The sequence below is a fragment of the Chelonia mydas genome, chromosome 3 (assembly GCF_015237465.2).
Source record: "Chelonia mydas isolate rCheMyd1 chromosome 3, rCheMyd1.pri.v2, whole genome shotgun sequence".
Lineage (NCBI taxonomy): Eukaryota > Metazoa > Chordata > Testudines > Cheloniidae > Chelonia > Chelonia mydas.
In genome coordinates, this window is record NC_057851.1 from 45180608 (window position 1) to 45200284 (window position 19677).

At 41.8% G+C, this 19677-nt stretch overlaps 1 protein-coding gene across 1 annotated transcript in view; it reads right to left on the bottom strand.

Moving 5' to 3' along the window:
* Positions 1 to 19677, bottom strand: part of BMP5 (bone morphogenetic protein 5) — a 72570-nt gene that overhangs the window by 22511 nt on the left and 30382 nt on the right. Inside the window, exon 3 of the mRNA XM_007055070.4 lies at positions 13935 to 14083. Within this exon, the coding sequence (XP_007055132.2) occupies positions 13935 to 14083 (149 nt within the window). The remainder of the gene's footprint in view (positions 1 to 13934; positions 14084 to 19677) is intronic.

Sequence of the window (19677 nt, forward strand, 5' to 3'; positions counted from 1 at the left end):
ATAACATATCTCTTCCATTTGAAATTGTAGCTGTTTTGGTAGATGGTTTTTGAGCATTAATAAGAATTCACTGCACTTCACTGGAGCATGAAAACTTATGGCAATCGGGGGAGGTCCTGGACGACTGGAAAAAAGCTAATGTAGTGCCCAATCTTTAAAAAAGGGAAGGAGGAGGATCCTGGGAACTACAGGCCAGTCAGCCTGACCTCAGTCCCTGGAAAAATCATGGAGCAGGTCCTCAAGGAATTAATTCTGAAGCACTTAGAGGAGAGGAAAGTGATCAGGAACAGTCAGCATGGATTCACCAAGGGCAAGTCATGCCTGACTAACCTAACTGCTTTCTATGACGAGATAACTGGCTCTGTGGATGAGGGGAAAGCAGTGGACGTGTTGTTCCTTGACTTTAGCAAAGCTTTTGACACGGTCTCCCACAGTATTCTTGCCAGCAAGTTAAAGAAGTATGGGCTGGATGAATGAACTATAAGGAGGATAGAAAGTTGGCTAGATTGTTGGGTTCAACGGGTAGTGATCAATGGCTCCATGTCTAGTTGGCAGCCGGTATCAAGTGGAGTGCTCCAAGGGTCGGTCCTGGGGCCGGTTTTGTTCAATATCTTCATAAATGATCTGGAGGATGGTGTGGATTACACTCTCAGCAAATTTGCGGATGATACTAAACTGGGAGGAGTGGCAGATATGCTGGAGGGTAGGGATAGGATATAGAGGGCCCTAGACAAATTAGAGGATTGGGCCAAAAGAAATCTGATGAGGTTCAACAAGGACAAGTGCAGAGTCCTGCACTTAGGACGGAAGAATCCTGTGCACTGCTACAGACTAGGAACCGAATGGCTAGGCAGCAGTTCTGTAGAAAAGGACCTAGGGGTTACAGTGGACAAGAAGCTGGATATGAGCCAACAGTGTGCCCTTGTTGCCTAGAAGGCTAACGGCATTTTGGGCCGTATAAGTGGGGGTACTGCCAACAGATCAGGGGACGTGATCGTTCCCCTCTATTCGACATTGGTGAGGCCTCATCTGGAGTAATGTGTCCAGTTTTGGGCCCCACACTACAAGAAGGATGTGGAAAAATTGGAAAAAGAGTCCAGCAGAGGGCAACAAAAATGGTTAGGGGGACTGGAACACATGACTTAGGAGGAGAGGCTGAGGGAAGTGGGATTGTTTGGTCTGCGGAAGAGAAGAATGAGGGGGGATTTGATAGCTGTTTTCAACTACCTGAAAGGGGGTTCCAAAGAGGATGGATCTAGACTCTTCTCCGTGGTAGCAGATGACAGAACAACGAGTGATGGTCTCAAGTTGCAGTTGATATTGGATAGGTTGGATATTAGGAAAAACTTTTTCACTAGGAGGGTGGTGAAGCACTAGCCTGTGTTACCTAGGGAGGTGGTGGAATCTCCTTCCTTCGAGGTTTTTAAGGTCAGGCTTGACAAAGCCTTGGCTGGGATGATTTAGTTGGGGATTGGTCCTGCTTTGAGCAGGGGGTTGGACTAGATGACTTCCTGAGGTCCCTTCCAACCCTGATAATCTATGATTCTATGATTTTTCCAAATCTTGTATTTTCCGCTGAACAGATGGAGTAACTCATTATACCACTGTTGTCTTGGTCATGCTGGGGCAACTAGAACCACCGTGGTGAATCTTATTTTCTTTGAGGGTTAGGAGAAATGCATTTACATCAGCCACATTCCCCAGTCTAAGAGGAATGTGTTCCTCAATGACTGTTCGTCTGAGCCCAGTCTCAAGGAAAAACAAGCACATTCTGTAATGAATCTTTCAGTGAATAGATATAGGTTGTGAATTCCCCAAAGGTTGAAAATGTTCTGAATCATTGAGTCCTTTAGAGACCATGTATGCATCTGCGAGGAATCTCTGCTCAGATGATCTGCAAGCTCACTGTGCTGTTCTGCAACACATAAGGCAATTGGGGAAATGTTGTATAGGATATGCCAGTCCCAAAGTTTTGTCCCCTGGATTACCACATCCTGAATCTCCAGAAGAAATGCCTTGAGAACCCACTGAATGACCTTCAGTTCTAACACGTTTATGTGTAGTAAGGATTCCTTATCATTCCAAAGACCTCAAATGTAAAGGCTGAGGAGGTGTGCACCCCAGCCTACTCTGGACTCATCTGTGGTGACCATTTGCAAAGGAGGAAGTGGATTTAATGATGCTCCCTTAAGGACATTTTGTGGTTTCAGTCTCCATATTAGAAAGACCACCTTTCTCAGAATGGTGAGTTTTTTGAGCATATTGTCCATAGTGGGTTTGAAGTTCTTTAATAGCCAGTGCTGAAATGGCCTCATTCTGAGTCTGGTATATGAGGACATATACGTTGTGGATACCATGAAGCCAATTAACTCCAGGAAATACATTATCCTCTGAGAAGGTGGTAGCAGCAGTCTCTGTATAGTGGTCTTTAGTTCCAAAACTGTCTCCCTGTCTCGAGGATTCCCCCAATGAAGGAAAGCTTTTGTGGTGTAATCAGAAAGGATTTCTCTTTGTTTATGAGAAGACCTATGGTTTCAAACAGAGAAAAAGTGACTTGAATGGCTTTGTTTAAATCCTTTACATTTGGGGCCTTGAGCACCCAACCATCTAAGTAAGGGGTAACAAAGATCCCTTGTCTTTTTAAATGTGCTGCTCCTGGAGTCAGCCATTTGATAAAATCCCTGTGTGCAGTGGAGAGGCCAAAGGGTAAGACTCTGTATTGGAAATGATCCAAACCAAAGGACAAAATGTAGATAGTTGTGGTGAGATGGTCTTAGGGGGATGTGGAAATATGCATCTTTGAGGTCAAGAGCAGCAAACCAATCCAGGGTTGACAGGGAGGGAATAATCAGAGCCAGAGATAGCATTCTGAATTAAAACTTCCTGACATATTTGTTTAGAGGCCTGAGATCCATAATTGGTCTGAAACCTCAATTTTTCTTCAGGATTAGAAAGTAGAAACCCTTGTTTCTATAAATTAAAGGTACTTCTTCACAGCCCCTGCATGCAGTACAGCTTGTACTTCTGCTTTTAATCTCTCATGAAAAGGGAGGACAGTGGGGGGCTACATGGCAGAAAGGATTTGAATTGGATGGAATAACCTTCCATTACTGTGTCTAAAATCCATATGTCCAAGGTGATAGTTGTCCAGATGTAAGCAGGGTCTGAATGAATGCTTCCCTGATAGCTAGTTGGAAGGGGAAAAGACTATGGGTATATTTATGTAAATACAGTTTGCTCCGGCTCTGTTTACATAATCATTTACAGCTGTGTCAAATGATCAACTTTGTCTGGTGTTGGGTACAAATGATCTTAGTACTGAATGCAGGGGTAGTGAAATATGGTTACCAATGTTGTAATTATTGTAGGAATACAGGAAAGCAGGACTGTTCTTAACCTGTCCAAAATGGGGGGGGGGGGCACCCTCAGTTGAAAGAACTTCATTAAGCAGGGGCTCCAATGTCAGAGCCCTGTGAAAATAAGAGGGATGGGGATAGGAGTCCTGGTCAGGAGATTGCACAACCCCTGGCCCCCCACCCCCACAAGGGGTCCTCTGTTCTTCCCCACTGTTCAAAGAATAGAGCTAAATAGACTTCATTAGGAGCCTCTTTCATTATTTTAATTGCTCATTTAGAGCTGAAACCAGTTGTGGTAGGACTGTGTTTCTGCCCTGCCTGCTAAGAGCTAAAATCACAGAGACTGATGTGCAGAGGTCACAGCAGAGAGGCAGAAAGTGACTGACAGTCAGCTGGTGAACGATCGGCTAGCAGGGCGGTGGCAGAGAGGCATGATGAGCAAGCAGCAGCAGAGAGAAGTGGCCAACAGGGTGGCTGGTGGAGGGGGCACGAGAGGGTTAGCTCAGTGGTTTGAGCATTGGCCTGCTAAACCCAGGTTTGTGAGTTCAGCCCTTGAAGGGGCCATTTAGGGATCTGGGGCAAAAATTGGGGATTGTTCCTGCTTTGAGCAAGGGGTTGGACTAGATGACCTCCTGAGGTCCCTTCCAACCCTGATATTTTATGAGAGCAATGAGCAGGTGGCCAGTGAGCAGCCAGCAAAGTTACAAAGTCCATTATTATGTCCTGAGTCATCCACTTGCAGCAAGGCACTCATTTTGTCTTTAAACAGAAAGTACTTATTTACCTTCAACAGTGTTCAATAAGCAACAAAACACATTTTACAAATTAACCACAGCTTGGGAGGATAGTAGCAATTCTTGTAGTATTTGGATATATTTTTAGCTTAAACTGAAAAATTTAGTGAGGATGGAGAGATCTGCTTGTGAGGACCGTTATGCCAGAGCAGTCTCATTGACTTCAAGCAGAAGAATCTGTGCAGCGTTGGGCCAATGAAGCTAAACAGCACAAATAAAACTTTCCCTTAATATTTTCCCCTTCATTGCAGTTAACTACACTCACACAAACCCCACTCAAGAACAATGTGTGATCATGTAGAATCTGTGTTGCACTGCTTTGGCCCAACAAAGTCAGGCCACTTAAGTCCCACCATGCCTAGGCCAAAGTCAAAGCTGACGTTTTAGCTTTAATTTCTGGCAATCTTCCTGTTGCTGCCTTAAGTGAGACCAGCAAAATTAATTTTACATTTTTTTTTGTCATTTATCTATACATGTTGAAAGTGGTATTTGAAAAGCACTTTAAGGCAAGCTCCCTGGATAATTTATGAACATCTGAGGATCCATGGAACAGTATATTCTACTACAGTATGATATATTATTTAAAAGAAAAATGTTGTAATCATATAAAAATATGGCCCTTTAAATATTTGACCTATTCTTTACATTTAATGCACTTAAACTGTGAATGGTATGTGGGAGTCTTTCAACTTTCTTGGCATGCTCACTGTATTTTCAGCAAGAGGATAAAATAGGGAGAGATTGGATTCTTCAGTCATCTATTGGAAGAGTTAGAAAGAGCCAATAGTCTTCCAAATAAAACTAACCAAACTCCTATTTTTGCATCTGGCATGCTGGCAACTTATTTAAGTGATGCAGTGGGCCTGATTCTGAACTCATATTTATCCCAGTGAAAGTCAACTGATCACTGTGAAATCACTTTTGATGTTCTCTATCTGTTTAAGCTTGAAAGCTTGTCTCTTTCACAAACAGAAGTTGGTCCAGTGAAAGATATTACCTCACCCACCTTGCTCTTTAGTATAAGTGACTACAGACTCAGGCCTAGTGTTTCTACTATTTAAGTATCAAATGTGTACTCAGTTTAAGGAGCTCATAATCTAGTTTATCTACAAGAAGAGGCATCACTGAATGTGCAGACTCAGGTGGCTCAGTTTACCTACAAATACAGCTAATAGATGGGCAATACATTATACAAATGCTCCATACTTGGTGGATTAATACTGATGGGCCTCATGGAGGAAAAAAAATTAAGAAAGGATTTAAAAGGAAAGGTTGCTCACTGACACACTAGGAGACAGGTGGAATTCTAAGAGTAAGGGACACCCAGTACAACGTGGCCCTGATCCTCACTCTAGCCTTCAAGCAGTACCAGAACAATAATTACAGGGGGAGCAAGTAGGGACCCATATATTTAGGTTGCCTAAGACTTTCCATTATAAAGCATTCTTGCAACCATTTTTCTCTGAGAAGCTCTCACACCTAAATTGTTTGTGGGAGGATCCACTTGCGCTATAAAATGCCCTTTCTTTGTCCCATGAAATGCCACTCAAATTTGGCTGAGACAAAGTAAAAATACAAACAAAAGTACAGGTAAAATACAAGTAAAACTCTCTCTGACTTGCAGCCTCAGGAAAACTTTGGCAGCCTGCCCAAATCACTGAACTTTCAAAGGCCGGGCTCATGCCGCCATGAAAGCATCACCTCCACTGCCACCAGATGCTGCACTGAAGCTGACTAGCCCCAACGCAGCATGTGGTCCCAGTGGCCCAGTTATTCTCCCACCCTTGGGGCACTATAGGAGGCAGGATCTTCCCCAACTCCCGGGTGGTAAGAAACGGAGGCTAATGGGGGAAGGTGTGAGAGAGAGAGAGGCAGGCCAGGCTCCCCACAACCATCCCCCAAACCCAGCACACGGCACAAGTGGCCAATCTCCCACTCTGTGGGCAGCACATGGGACAGGAGCTACCGCAAATCTGGGGGAAAGGAGAGAGAGCACACCACTCCAAGTTGGGCTTCCCTGGACCCAGTAATCCACATCCCCTCCTCTCAGAAAACAGCCTAGGTAACAGAGGCAGACTTGGGGCAGCTGCTCCACACAGCATGCACATTTCAAACCCTGACAGAATCCCAAGGGGAGTCTTCACAATAATAAACGCTGCTAGAAGCAGCTTTAACTCTTTCAAAGTCGCTCTAAGATTCTAACCCCACAATGCTCAGCAACAGGAGAAACAGCCAAGAGCAGCATGGGCATAGAAAGCTGCATGGAAAGTGCAGGGTCTAAAAGCTCTCCTTGAAGCTGAGCTGAGATCTATGTGTCTGCAGTCTGCTCTCTCTGTGGATTTTCTATCCTTGATGTTACAGAGATCCATTTTCTTTCTCCTTTGTATTGAGGAGAGAACATGTTGAGTTCTCTCCAGAGTGAACAATATGACAGCAAAAGAAATACTGATACTTTTTCATCTCCCCTGGGTTCTTATGTTCCTGTAGTAACAATGATGTGCAAACTGTCACTAATTTCCAATTACACAAATGTTAAGCGTGAAAACAAAAGGTGCTGAGCCACTCACACCATTTTTAAAGGCCTATGGGGTGCATGCTCGATATACAGGAAAAGCATAAAATGAAGTTTTTCACATTGTTTCTGCATCTGCATAAATTATATGTTGGAATTCATCGAGTACCCCACTCGTATCAGTGTGAAAGCGATCACCTCATTTTAAACACCACGGAGGCTTTCAGCATCAGAAGGATGGAATCAGCATGAAGAATGCCGAGGAGATATATGCAGACATTTTAAAAAAGACAGAATTTAAAAAAAAACAAAAAAAAACCAAACATGATCCTTAATTTACCACAGCTCCAGGGAAATGGTAAATTATATGTTGACAGCTTCCATGTGTGTTATGCAACTCTTCATTTTTACTATTCAATATATGTCCCATTAACAGAAAAATGGCTACATTTCATACCAAAGGATGCCTGTGATACCAAATACATCTTAAAGAAAACAACACATTCCAATGCCATGTGAACATTTGTACATTTTCAGCATTTTCAAGGGGGAAAAAAATGAACTATAATAACCAGACATTTCTTATTCTTAATGCATTATTGTTTTAAAATAGTAATGTTCTTGATTTTTAATTTAAACATTATTTTTCAGACTTCACCAAGGGGGATGGCACAAGGAAAATATCCATTTTTCTAATTCCCTGAAAATTCCACTACAAATGACATTCAGAAAATAATTACTAATTAATATTGTATTGCAGTAGCATCTGGAAGGCTGGATCATGATTGGGGCCCTATTGAGCAGGTGCCATAGAAATAAATACAAATAAATACAGTCTTGTCCTCAAAGAGCTTATCACTTTGGGTCCCAATCCTTCATCTGGTTCCCCTGGCATGGACCCTAGCACCCAAGCAGAATCCCGTTTATTTCACTGGGACTCCACATGGACGCAATGTTCTGTACCAATGGATCTTAACTAGGAAGCAGGGCCTAAAATCTCTCAGTGTTTGCCAGTGCACAGCCCAGTCCTGCATTCCTCACTCACTTAGAGCTCCAGTGGAAGTTACAGGGAATTTTTCTTGAGGACTGCAGGATCAGGGGTCTGTTCTAAGGCCCACTGAAGTCAATGGAAGGCTTTCCATGGAGATGAATGGGCCCTGGATCAAGCCCCATGTGCATATATAAAATAGATAGGAGGCGGGAAGAGGGGGTTCTATGACTCATGGACAGAATCTGTTACATACTGAGTAGTGTAAAAATACATATTCCATCTGTGCACAAACACGTCATTCAGTGGTCTATGTTTATAGTATAATAGGTTCCAGAAATAAATGCAATTCAATAAAAATAATGAAAACCTTAAGACCAAAATTCTAAGAGTATCTAAGGATGATTTTCCTATTACTAAACTAAAGAAGTTGCACAGCATAACTCTCTCCTAGAACTTTACCAAAATCTTTACTCACTCTGGATGTGTACTCTTCTGGCATGAATAAACTGAAAAGTTAAAAAAGTGAGGAAAGAGGAGAACTACCTTTCAAAATGAAGATCTTCATTTAGCTAAAACATCACAAAAATCAGACAAGTCAGGCATAGAAATTCAAACTGCCTGTGGCACTTGCACTTAAGCAGAAAATTACCTGTTATCTGATTTTGGGAACAAGACAGGAGTAATATATATATAAAGATGAGCTGTACTTATACAATTTCTCCAATGTGTAAGTTAAAAAATTACTTTCTACCTATACAATCTCTCATTATTAACAGAATTTTGATGCTAGTACCAACAAATTGCTTCACCTCTTTCTTTCCAAATTTTCTTACTGAATGCCTCCCATAGGGTATTCAAGAATATTTAACTTTTAAATATTTAACTCTTTAAAAGAAGATGAATTTACATGAAGCTCCTGAAAAAAAAGCAGCTAAAATTTCTTCTGCAGTAGGAATATTATTTTATATCCAATACTATGTTTTATATCCATGATTATACCCAAAAACCTATGTTTAAAGAACACTAAATGTATGTATACACTGCTATGTAAGCACAGGGTGAGTAGACCCTGGGTTTGTTAATCTAGGGCTTGAGCATCTACACTCATTCGTAACTCCGGGTTAGGAATTGTTGAACCCTGGGACTCCAGCATTATTATCCGAGACCTACCACTCATATCCCAGGACTTCCTAGAACCCTCCCAAACTGTGGTCACTCTAGCCCTTCATTCATGGTGTTGTGTGGGAAAACTTGACTGTCCACAGAACTTGAAAGTCCAGAAGAGAAAAAAAAGTCGGACCCCTGGTATTGTGGAACACTTTTGATGGACTCCCAGAGTATGAGTCTATTGCTTTGCAGTGTAGACTCAGGCCCATTAGAGCTTGAATCCTGGATCCTAGCTTCACTCAGTCTCAGACCCTCTACCCCATGGGATCTTGAGACCAGGCCCTGGTCTCAAGCATGACTTGTGTGTAGATGGATGGGGGGTTGCGGGTTAGGCTTGGGCCTGAGTTCAAACCCTGTTCTTACACTCCATACCCTTACGGCTGTAAACATTTTTTAACATGGGAAAAACAATGTCAGTTCCTGCTTCTCTTCTGATTCTAGCAAAGAGCTGAATCAATTTTGCTGAAATTAAAAAAATAAAACAAAAATGCAGCCTCAAGCATACACTTCATACGGAAAATTTCAGCCCAAATGGTTAAAGTTCGGTTGCTTATAACTTGCCAAAAACAGAGTCTCATAATGGGAAGTGTCAAGTAACCAATAACTTTAGGCAGCGCCACAATTCGAACACATACTGCTTTTCAGTGTTCTGCTCTATACCACCTTGTAGGTAGACATCCTGAGATTATATTAATTTACAACAATTGCTGATGAATAGGAATAGTAATTTATAGATTAAAAATACATTGGTGAAATAATGCAATATCAATTTTTGGGAGGCAGGTAGGAAATCACCTATTTTTATTTTTCATATTATTTTTGTAAGGAGAATGATCATGTATTTGTTAATTTCTAGGGCTGTCAATTAATTGCAGTTAACTCACATGATTAATTAAAAAAATAATTGTGATTAATCATAGTTTTAATCACACTGTTATACAATAGAATACCAACTGAAATTTATTAAATATTTTGGATGTTTTTCTACATTTTCACATACTGTATATTGTATTGTGTGTTGTAATTGAAATCAAATTGTATATTATTTTTATTACAAATATTTGCACTTTAAAAATGAAAAACAAAAGAAATAGTATTTTAATTCACCTCATACAAGTACAGTAGTGCAATCTCTTTGTTGAGAAAGTGCAATTTACAAATGTAGATTTTTGTGTTACATAACTGCACTCAAAAACAAAACAATGTAAAGCCTGCTTGTAGAGCCTACAAGTCCACTCAGTCCTACTTCTCGTTCAGCCAATAGTTAAAAGAAACTAGCTTGTTTGCATTTACAGGAGATAATGCTGCCCTCTTCTTATTTACAATATCACCAGAAAGTGAGAACAGGCATTTGAATGGCACTTTTGTAGCTGACATTACAAGTTATTTACGTGCCAGATATGCTAAACATTCATATGCCCCTTCATACTTCGGCCACCATTCCAGAAGACATGCTGATGAAACTCGTTAAAAAAATAAATGTATTAATTACATTTGAGAGTGAACTCCTTGGAGAAGAGTTGTATGTCCCCTGCTCTGTTTTACCCGCATTCTGTCATATATTTCATGTTATAGCTGTCTCGGATGATGACCTAGTACATGTTGTTCATTTTAAGGACATTTTCACTGCAGATTTCACAAAACACAAAGAAGGTACCAATATGAGATTTCTAAAGATAGCAACAGCACTCAAACCAAGGTTTAAGAATCTGAAGTCCCTTCCAAAATCTGAGAGGGATGAGGTGTGGAGCATAAGACTCTCAGAAGTCTTAAAAGAGTGACACTCTGATGTGGAAACTACAGAACCCGAACCACCAAAAACAAAATCAACCAGCAGAAGGTTGATTTATCTGACTCAGATAATGAAAATGAACATGCGTCGGTCCGCACTGCTTTGGATGGTTCTTGAGCAGAACCCATCATCAGCATGGATGCATGTCCCCTGGCATGGTGGTTGAATCATGAAGGGACATATGAATCTTTAGTGCATCTGTCGTGTAAATATCTTGCGATTCCTGTTACAACAGTGCCATGAGAAATCCTGTTCTCACTGTCAGGCAACATTGTAAACAAGAACCAGGCAGTATTATCTCCTGCAAATGTGAACAAACTTGTTTGTCTGAGTGATTGGCTGAACAAGAAGTAGGACTGAGTGAACTTGCAGGCTCTAAAATTCTACATTGTTTTATTTTTGGATTCAGGTTTTTTGTACATAATTCTACATTTGTAAGTTCAAATTTCATGATAAAGGGGTTGCACTTTACAATAAAGGGATTGTATTAGGTGAATTGAAAAATACTATTTCTTTTGTTTATCATTTTTACAGTGCAAACACTTGTAATCAAAAATAAATATAAAATGAGCACTGTATACTTTGTATTCTGTGTTGTAATTTAAAACAATATATTTGAAAATATAGAAAATATCCACAAAATTTTAAATAAATGGTATTCTATTATTGTTTAACAGTGTGATTAATAGTAAGATTAATTTTTTAAATTTCTTGACAGCCCTATTAATTTTATATAATTTCTTGAATGAGTTGACATCTGTCTTCGCTGCATGTCAGAAGATGATGCAGCTACTCTGGATTTAGTCCACTTCTGTAACCAAGAGCTGAATTTGGCAGAGAATCACCAGTTGTCAGTAGACAATATGACAGTGGAAGGATACTTTATCTGAGCACTGCAGTATGGTTTTTGAAAAATAACTCATTTTGGTGCAAAGAAAAAGTAGTTTTTCAGTTAAGAGTTCACAGGCATTTTCCATAAGGCAAGATAGTAATTTTAAACCAATAGCTTTCTGGAAAAATTAAGATAGTGATTTACCCCCTTTGAATGCACCAATGCGTGTTAGTTACCTAATAGCCTGATCTACTAACACTTACTAAGGGGTGCATACTTACTACCAAGGATATTCCCACCGATGTGCCTATGTTCAGCGGCAAGCATTTGCTAACTTATGATCCTGCAAGCAAGCTATTTTGTGGAAGGTTTGCAGTCTCCCAAAAACCATATAAAAATGCAGTGTCAGATTAAAAAAATGACAGAAAAACTGTTGAAGCCTCATTTATTTATTATTGTCTCACTTATTGAAAACATCTGTCCCCACAGTAACTTCAGCAAAAAGGAGTTCTTAGATCTGTGAATAAAAATGGGCAATATCTTCATAAGACAAGGGCCTGGGTGGGGACCTATCAGAGGAGTTGGGGAGACTTTCTAAAGCTGGGAATGTTCACAGACTGATGAATGAGAAATGCAATTTCTGAACCCAGATCATTAACAATGAGAAAGGGCTGCCTAGGCAGAGGAAAAAAGAAAAATATCAATCCTGACCCCAGAATTTCTTCTGGTCCTTATTAACGTCATGTCAGCTAATGTTCAGATTAACTGACACCATAGATCACCTGACCTCCGACACAAATACTAAACTGACAGGTCAAGAGTTTAATTTGGAAGACTTTTTGTGGAGTATGGGCTAGTTAAACCATTTCAGAGATCATATAATAACTCAGTTTACTAGTATTTCACTTTTAATTGGTTTTTAATGATGCGTATGTAGAGGCTAAATTCTCTAGAATATTCTTTGTAACTAAACTTGCATTTACGCATAAACTGTATGCAGCTGTGTTTAGAAGACATACTTTTAAATGACCAGTATAACCAGGGGTGTGAATGTCTGGTTGAGCAGAGACAAGTTGCTATTTTAGTAAGATGGCAGATTTTTTATTCAGCAGGGGACTGGGGTTATTCCCTTCCCCATTCCTTGCCCTAAAGCTAGGTGAGGGAAAGTGGTATGAATTTTATCCCAGGTTACTGCATAGGGTTCAAGTATTCACTTTACAACTGATCAGGAATTTTGCAGGACAAGGTAGGTTTCAACTAATCTCCCCATTCAAAACATATATTTTCAAAATAAAAGTTTCATATTTTGGTTTCAAAACCAAATGTTTTGACATCTTAGCCCTGGTCTACACTGGGGGCGGGGAAATCGATCTAAGTTATGCAACTTCAGCTACGTGAATAACGTAGCTGAAGTCGACGTACTTAGATTGACTTACCATGGTGTCTTCACCACGGTGAGTCGACTGCTGACACTCCCCCGTTGACTCTGCCTGCGCCTCTCACGGCGCTGGAGTGCAGGAGTCGATGGGAGAGTGCTCAGGGATCGATTTATCACATCTAGACTAGAAGCGATAAATCAATCCCCGCTGGATCGATCGCTGCCGGTCAAACCGGCTGGTAGTGAAGACATACCCTAGTTATCTACGTTTTTTAAAAGGTAATGTTTTTAAAAGGTTGAAATGTATCAATTGACCCAATCTGAAAACCTTTTTGCCTTAACAGTTTGTGAAACTTTTTAAGATTTCAACTTTTTGTCCCAATTCAAGATGGGAAAACATTTTTGAATCTCATAGGAAAGAAAAAATGTCGGACCTAGTTCTTTCTTCCTCCATATCGTTCTCTAGAGGCGGCAGCTCAGTGGTGGTTCTAGTGGAGAGGACTCTGGCCAGTTCAGTCAAGGCCAGGGCTCTGGAGGTAGCATGGGTAGGAGCTTTGGGCCCACAAAAGTCATAATTTTCAACAGAGGACTGTTATGATAATTTCTCTTGGATGAAAAATGAAGCCATGACTACCTAGGGCAAGACTTTATTTTTCTTCTTCTTCTTCTTTTTTTTTTTTTTAAAAGAAGGGTCTGTCTAAACTCTATGAATGTATATCTTATGGGTATTCTCAGTGTTGCAGACCTGAAGAAGAGCTCTGTATAGCTCAAAAAGTTTGTCTCTTTCACCAGCAGAAATTGTTGCAATGAAAGATATTACCTCACCCGTCTTGTCCCTGTCATCTTATGGGTAATCATCAGTGGCAGTCCCATACAATAAATCTTACCTAAGTGTTCATTAGGTGTAATCAGATTCACTCCAGTTTGTAAAATCACCATATTCTATTACACTGAGAACATGTTGTGGAGGTGACAGGGTAAGCTAGCAGTCTCATCCTGTCAACCAGCAGCAAGTACAACTTTTATCCATTGCAGTTCAGATTGGTCCTGCACACAGCGGGCTTGCAGGCCACACCCCAAGCATATAAAATGAGATATAAACTGTAACTTACCATCCCCAGTTTCAACACAGAGTTGCAAGCCTAAATTGTTCTGTGGATTAATCACCCAATGGTTGCTGGTCACAGTGATATCAAATACAAGCCAGCCCACATTAAAAGCTTGAGTCTTCCTTGTGTCCAGCAGGAACAGTTCTGCATCCCTATTTTAAAAACAAACAGCAGAAAGTTAGGGCAATAGCAAAGTCATTGTTTCTTGTGTTGATCTGCACTCCTGAGAGTGATCCGCCAGGGCCCATGTGAGCAATGAGGCACAGCTTTTTGGTCTTCCTTTGCTATGACACAGGGTATTTGCATATCTTAGCTGTTTCCCCTGGAAAGAGACTGCCTATAACAGAGTCCTTGGTGGTTCCTTTCTCAGGGAGTGAACCTGACCACAGCCAGTTCTCTACACCAGGCAGTCATATAGCTACCACGGCTACACTACTATTTTTAGCTTGCTAGCTCATATGAGAGCTCGCAGAAGTGTGTCCCCACAAGCTAGGAATCAGTCTGGATTTTAGTGCAGACATACCCTAAGTGCTTGGTGTGGATCATCTCTTTCTGTTTGTACAGTACCTAGCACAATAAGCCCTGATCCATGATTGGGGCTTCCTGGGCACAACTGTACTACAAATAAATAAAATAATAATAATATCGGTATCAGTTTACTTTTCTTAAAGCAGCATGCAAGTTCAAGGTAAACATTCTTACCCCTATTTGCCATGGCGGGCAAGCTTTTGCAACCTCAGAAATCTTTTAGTAAGTAAAGTATCTGATTCAAAATTATTTCTGTCTGAATTAATGGTAAAATGATTCAAGTCAAACTTAATCCATCCTTCTCTAAAAACTATACTGATAACTGCACACACCAAGATTATATGTTAAAGAAATACAAAGGGACAACAAGCTTATAAAATACGAAACGAACAGGTTAAAAATTATGGTGGCCTTGGGTAAATGATACTTCAGCCAGGAGCTGTGCAGATGGACATCACAGTGACATGACGGGTGGAAACTGGCATGTCTAAACTGTCAGTTTTAAATGCAGACATAGGCTCTGATTCTGCAAATGTATACAGATGAGTAATTTTACACCCAAGATTTTGAGAGATATTGTGCACCTACAGCTCTCATAATAGTCAATGGGAGCTGCAAGGGTTCAGCATCTCTAAGAATCAGGCCAACTGACCCCCAAGGGACTACAGTATACACAAGTGGGTAAGTGTTTGCAGGATCAGGGCTAATAAAAGGTGACCTATGGAGAGGAGACTGGCTCTTTATTAAAACAAGATCAATCACATTGAGCCAGTGCTCCCCAATTTCTCTGTTAAGTTATAATGCTAGTGAGGACATTCTCCTGCTGTGCTCTTATCTATTTGATTATAGCAGAAATGTGTTAATGACCACACAAGAAGAAAACGTACTGCTTCCTCTGGGTATAACCAACATGAAAAAATCCTACAATTCACGAGACCCTGACCCGCTACTCAAGCACTGAACACATTAACAGCATACCACAAGCTCATAAAAGGTATTCTCTGGGGTCTTAAATGCCTAATTTTCCTCTAATAAGCAGTTTTATCGGAACTTTAAATATTAAACATCTAGCTGTAAATGAGATGGCCTTCTAAGATGGTTATTTATAAATATTTTTATATCACTTAGTAACAAATGTACACAAAGATGACAATTCTGTAATACTATTTTGGAGCAAAAATATGAGGTTTTTAAAAATTGACGGTTTTAATGTTTACTATTCTCTTCAAGAACAAATTACTTAAATTATTAAACACAAACAGGAAAAAATGTTTACAAAACTCAGGATTTTGTAGTAAATATTTAAAACACATCTGAAACAACTTTACAATGATAACAGAACTGGTAGTTTCATACTCACTCCCCACCAAGGAGTCCATGTGATAATGTCTGTTAAACATGATTTTCTTTAAGACTCAAATTAGCCTTTATTCCAGATCTGTCATTTTTGCAGGAGAGCCCTTTACAAGGGACCTGGTCTACACTACACAATTATGTCAGTGTACACACTACAGCCTTGCCCTGCCAATGTAAGTGCCCTCCTACATCAACATAATAACTTCACCTCCACAAGAGGCATATGCTTATGTTAGTTAGGGCATCAGTGTCTGTGTGGACGCTGCCTTACTTACATTGGCTGTTGGCTGTCTTGTCAATTTCAGGGCTCTATGCTGGAACCATGAAATTGGCAAGAAAGCCAGGCAGCTAGAGCTCAACTGCCCCTTACTCCCCACTCCCAGCTGGCTGTTGCCTGTAGGCTCCCTGTTCTTCATTCAGGGAGCCTAGAAACTCAAGCAGCTGTCTCCCCACCACACACACACACTCTCACTCTCTGGGTTGGGAGCGGGGAGTTGCAAAGCCCAAGCTGGAGTGGGGAGGCGAAAGCTGAGGGAGGGCAGGGGAGAGGAGAGGGCAGCTGGGCTCACAGTGGGGAGCTGCCCAGAGCTCAAGCCCTGGCTTTCAGCCCCCCCTCCTGCACACACACACACCCCCACTGCCCCTCTTCAGTTGATGGAAGCACTCCTGGTAAGGATGCGCACCACCGACAGAAGATGGGTAGTGTGGACATCAGTAATTACTGCGGTGGCTGGAAGTTGACCTAATACAGGTCAACTTAGGGCTGTGGTTTGGGCATGCCTAAGGAGTTAGGAACCTTTGGATTTGCACTCCCTCTCTTAGTTATTCTCTCTTATTGATTCACAAAGCTACTAACTGCTATGTTTTTGACTTGTACCAGAAAGATTCCAAATATGCCCTCAGATATATCCACGAAAAAGCCAATTGGAGCTGAACATTCTTATACAATAGTGAAACAAGCCCCTAATAATGGGTCTAGTCCTCAACTCCTTCTTAGAGACAAAATCCCTAAAGGGAGTTTCGTCCAACTAATGATCTCAGAGCTGGCCAATATAACTTAGTCTACTTGCACTGCTGCAGCTGACATGAACCTGGCTACCCTTTGGCATTGGTACTTCGATCTTTTGGTTCTTCCTTCTTCATGCAGCAGGATCAGGTAGTGTAACTGGCTGTAACAAAGGGATTATTCTTCCTCCTTGGCTTCACGTATGGAAAAGTTATTCATTTTAGGGAACTACAGAAAACAAGAAATGATAGCTCAAGGGAATGGTAATACAGTATAGAGACTTTCACTTCTAGATCACTGCAAAGAATCTAGCCCAGGTAAATAGTAACTTAATACAGAACTTCAAAATATTTGCAACAAAAATTTGACTTTTTTCACATTTTCTTTCAAACTCAGGGTGAAATACTGCCCACCATGAAATCAGTGGGAGTTTTACCATTCATTTAACTGGGGCCAGGATGTGACCCTTAATTTGAGCCCATTTCACCCAAAAGTGCACCACATTTTGTGGATTTTCTCCTTTTATCCAATGAAAAGCAAGCATGGGTCCATTCTGAATGATAGGCAGCTTCAACATTCAGATTCAAAATGCAAAATTTCATATTTTCTATGCAAAAAGTAGCCTATGACATGTAATGAAAACATGAAGGGGGATGAAGTAGCCTGAAAGAAAAGATTGAACAAAACAGTGAGCATCTGGTTACAAAATTCAGGGGGGAAAAATGCCTCCATCATAACATACTCTGGTAGTGACTTAAAGATTTTACCACGAGAAAGGCTATTGTGTGTCTAAGCATAATGTGTTTGGTGACCTCAGTCCAGTCCCTCGTGGTCAGCTGTCCATGACAGAAAATCCACCCCAGCTGAGAGTCTCAGTAGAGGCAGTTCTGGACAGAATGGATGTGCAGCTCCTGATCCCCAATGGCCAGCTGAGCTGCTCTCTGATTGCAAGAGCTGGGCAGGATAAAGGTTCACAAAATCACCTTTGTGAGCCCCTGAATCCTGGGGCAGATCTGTCCCAGGCCACCTCAGGACCACTACAGCAGCTAGCTAGAGATATCCCACTAGTATTCCTTTTCTCCTACCCTCACTCCCTGAATCAAGGGCTCTGCTGCGGCATCTTTATGCCACCTGACAATTCCGCAAAGCACAGGACTAGTTAAACTCATGACTCTGTGCCACCAGACCAGAACCAAGTATTTGGCCGGTGGATTGCATTATTTTCGTCACTGGGAATGGTCAGTCCAGCTCAGGGTTGGAGCACATTGGCAAAGCTATGTAGAAAATCTTGCACTATTGCCCATGCTTTATGTATCCTTGGGATAAGTTAAGAGGCTGTGTAACAGAGTCCTTAGGGGTTCCTCCCTCAGGTGGGTGGAGGAACCTGACCACAGCCAGCGAGCTATACTAGGTGGTCAGTACTAAGGTCCCATTTACCCACTATTTGCCTGGGGGTTCTGCTCTTTGTGGGCCTCCTTTAGTCTCTCTGGCTGGGGGATCAAAATAAAGCCACAACCCCCCCCACATTCAGTGATCCAGTAACTCCTCACTTAACGTTGTAGTTATGTTCCTGAAAAATGCGACTTTAAGGGACATCATGTTAAGTGACTCCAATTTCCCCATAAGAATTAATGTAAATGGGGGGGGGTTAGGTTCCAGGGAAATTTTTTTCACCAGACAAAAGACCACACACACACACACACACACACACACACACACACACACACACAGAAAGAGAGAGAGAGATTTAAACAAACAATTTAATACTGCTACACCGTGACAATGATTGTGAAGCTTGGTTGAGGTGGTGGACTCAGAGGGTGGGATATTTCCCAGGGAATGCCTTACTGCTAAATGATGAACTAGCAATTGGCTGACCCCCTCCAGGGTTAACACATTATTGTTAATGTAGCCTCACACTCCTCAAGGCAGCACGAATGGAGGGAGGGGAAACAGCCTGGCAGACAGAGACAGAGAGACACACCGTGTGTGAGAGAAAGATGCGCATTTCCCCGTTAAGTAAGCTGACCCCACTCCTAAGTAGACTACCTTGTTAAGTTAATCAGCAAGCTGAGAGGGCAGCTGCTGCCAGGAAGCTCCCTCCGTCCTGAGCCCTGTCTTTTGTCCCCCCTGCTCTATGGAAGATGGGGTAAGCAGGGTGCAGGAGCAGGGGGGAGGGGGACACCCTGACATTAGCCCCCCACTTTTCCCCCTCCCCCTCACACAGCAAGAAGGCGGCTCTGGAGAGCAGCTCCAAGGCAGAGGGCAGGAGCAGCACATGGCAGTGGGGGGAGGGACAACTGAACTGCCGGCAATTGATAGCCTGTTGAGCAGCTGCTGCAGAGGAAACTTAGGGGAGCGGGGAGCTGATAGGGGGGCTGCTGGTCCACCCTGGTTCTAAGCCCCCACCAGTTAGCTGCAAGAGGCTGCTCTTTCTGCGAGCAGTGGACAAAGCAGGCAGCTGCCAAACGACATTATAAGGGAGCATTGCACAACTTTAAATAGCATGTTCCCTAATTGATCAGCAATGTAACAACGAAACAATGTTAAGTGGGATGACTTTAAGTGAGAAGTTACTGTACTCCCTTCTTGTGTTCCCTGCAAAGGGGAGTGGCACATCGATAATGCTGCCAATTAGGGTGACCAGATGTCCCGATTTTATAGGGACAGTCCCGATTTTTGGGTCTCTCTCTCTTATATAGGATCCTATTACCCGCCCCCCCCCCCCCGAATCCCCTGTCCTGATTTTTCACATTTGCTGTCTGGTCACCCTACTGCCAATGATCCAGACCCATGCAATGAGTTTGGTGAAATCGCTCTGGCCGGGTCTCTGAGATCAGCTCAGCCTGTCTCCCT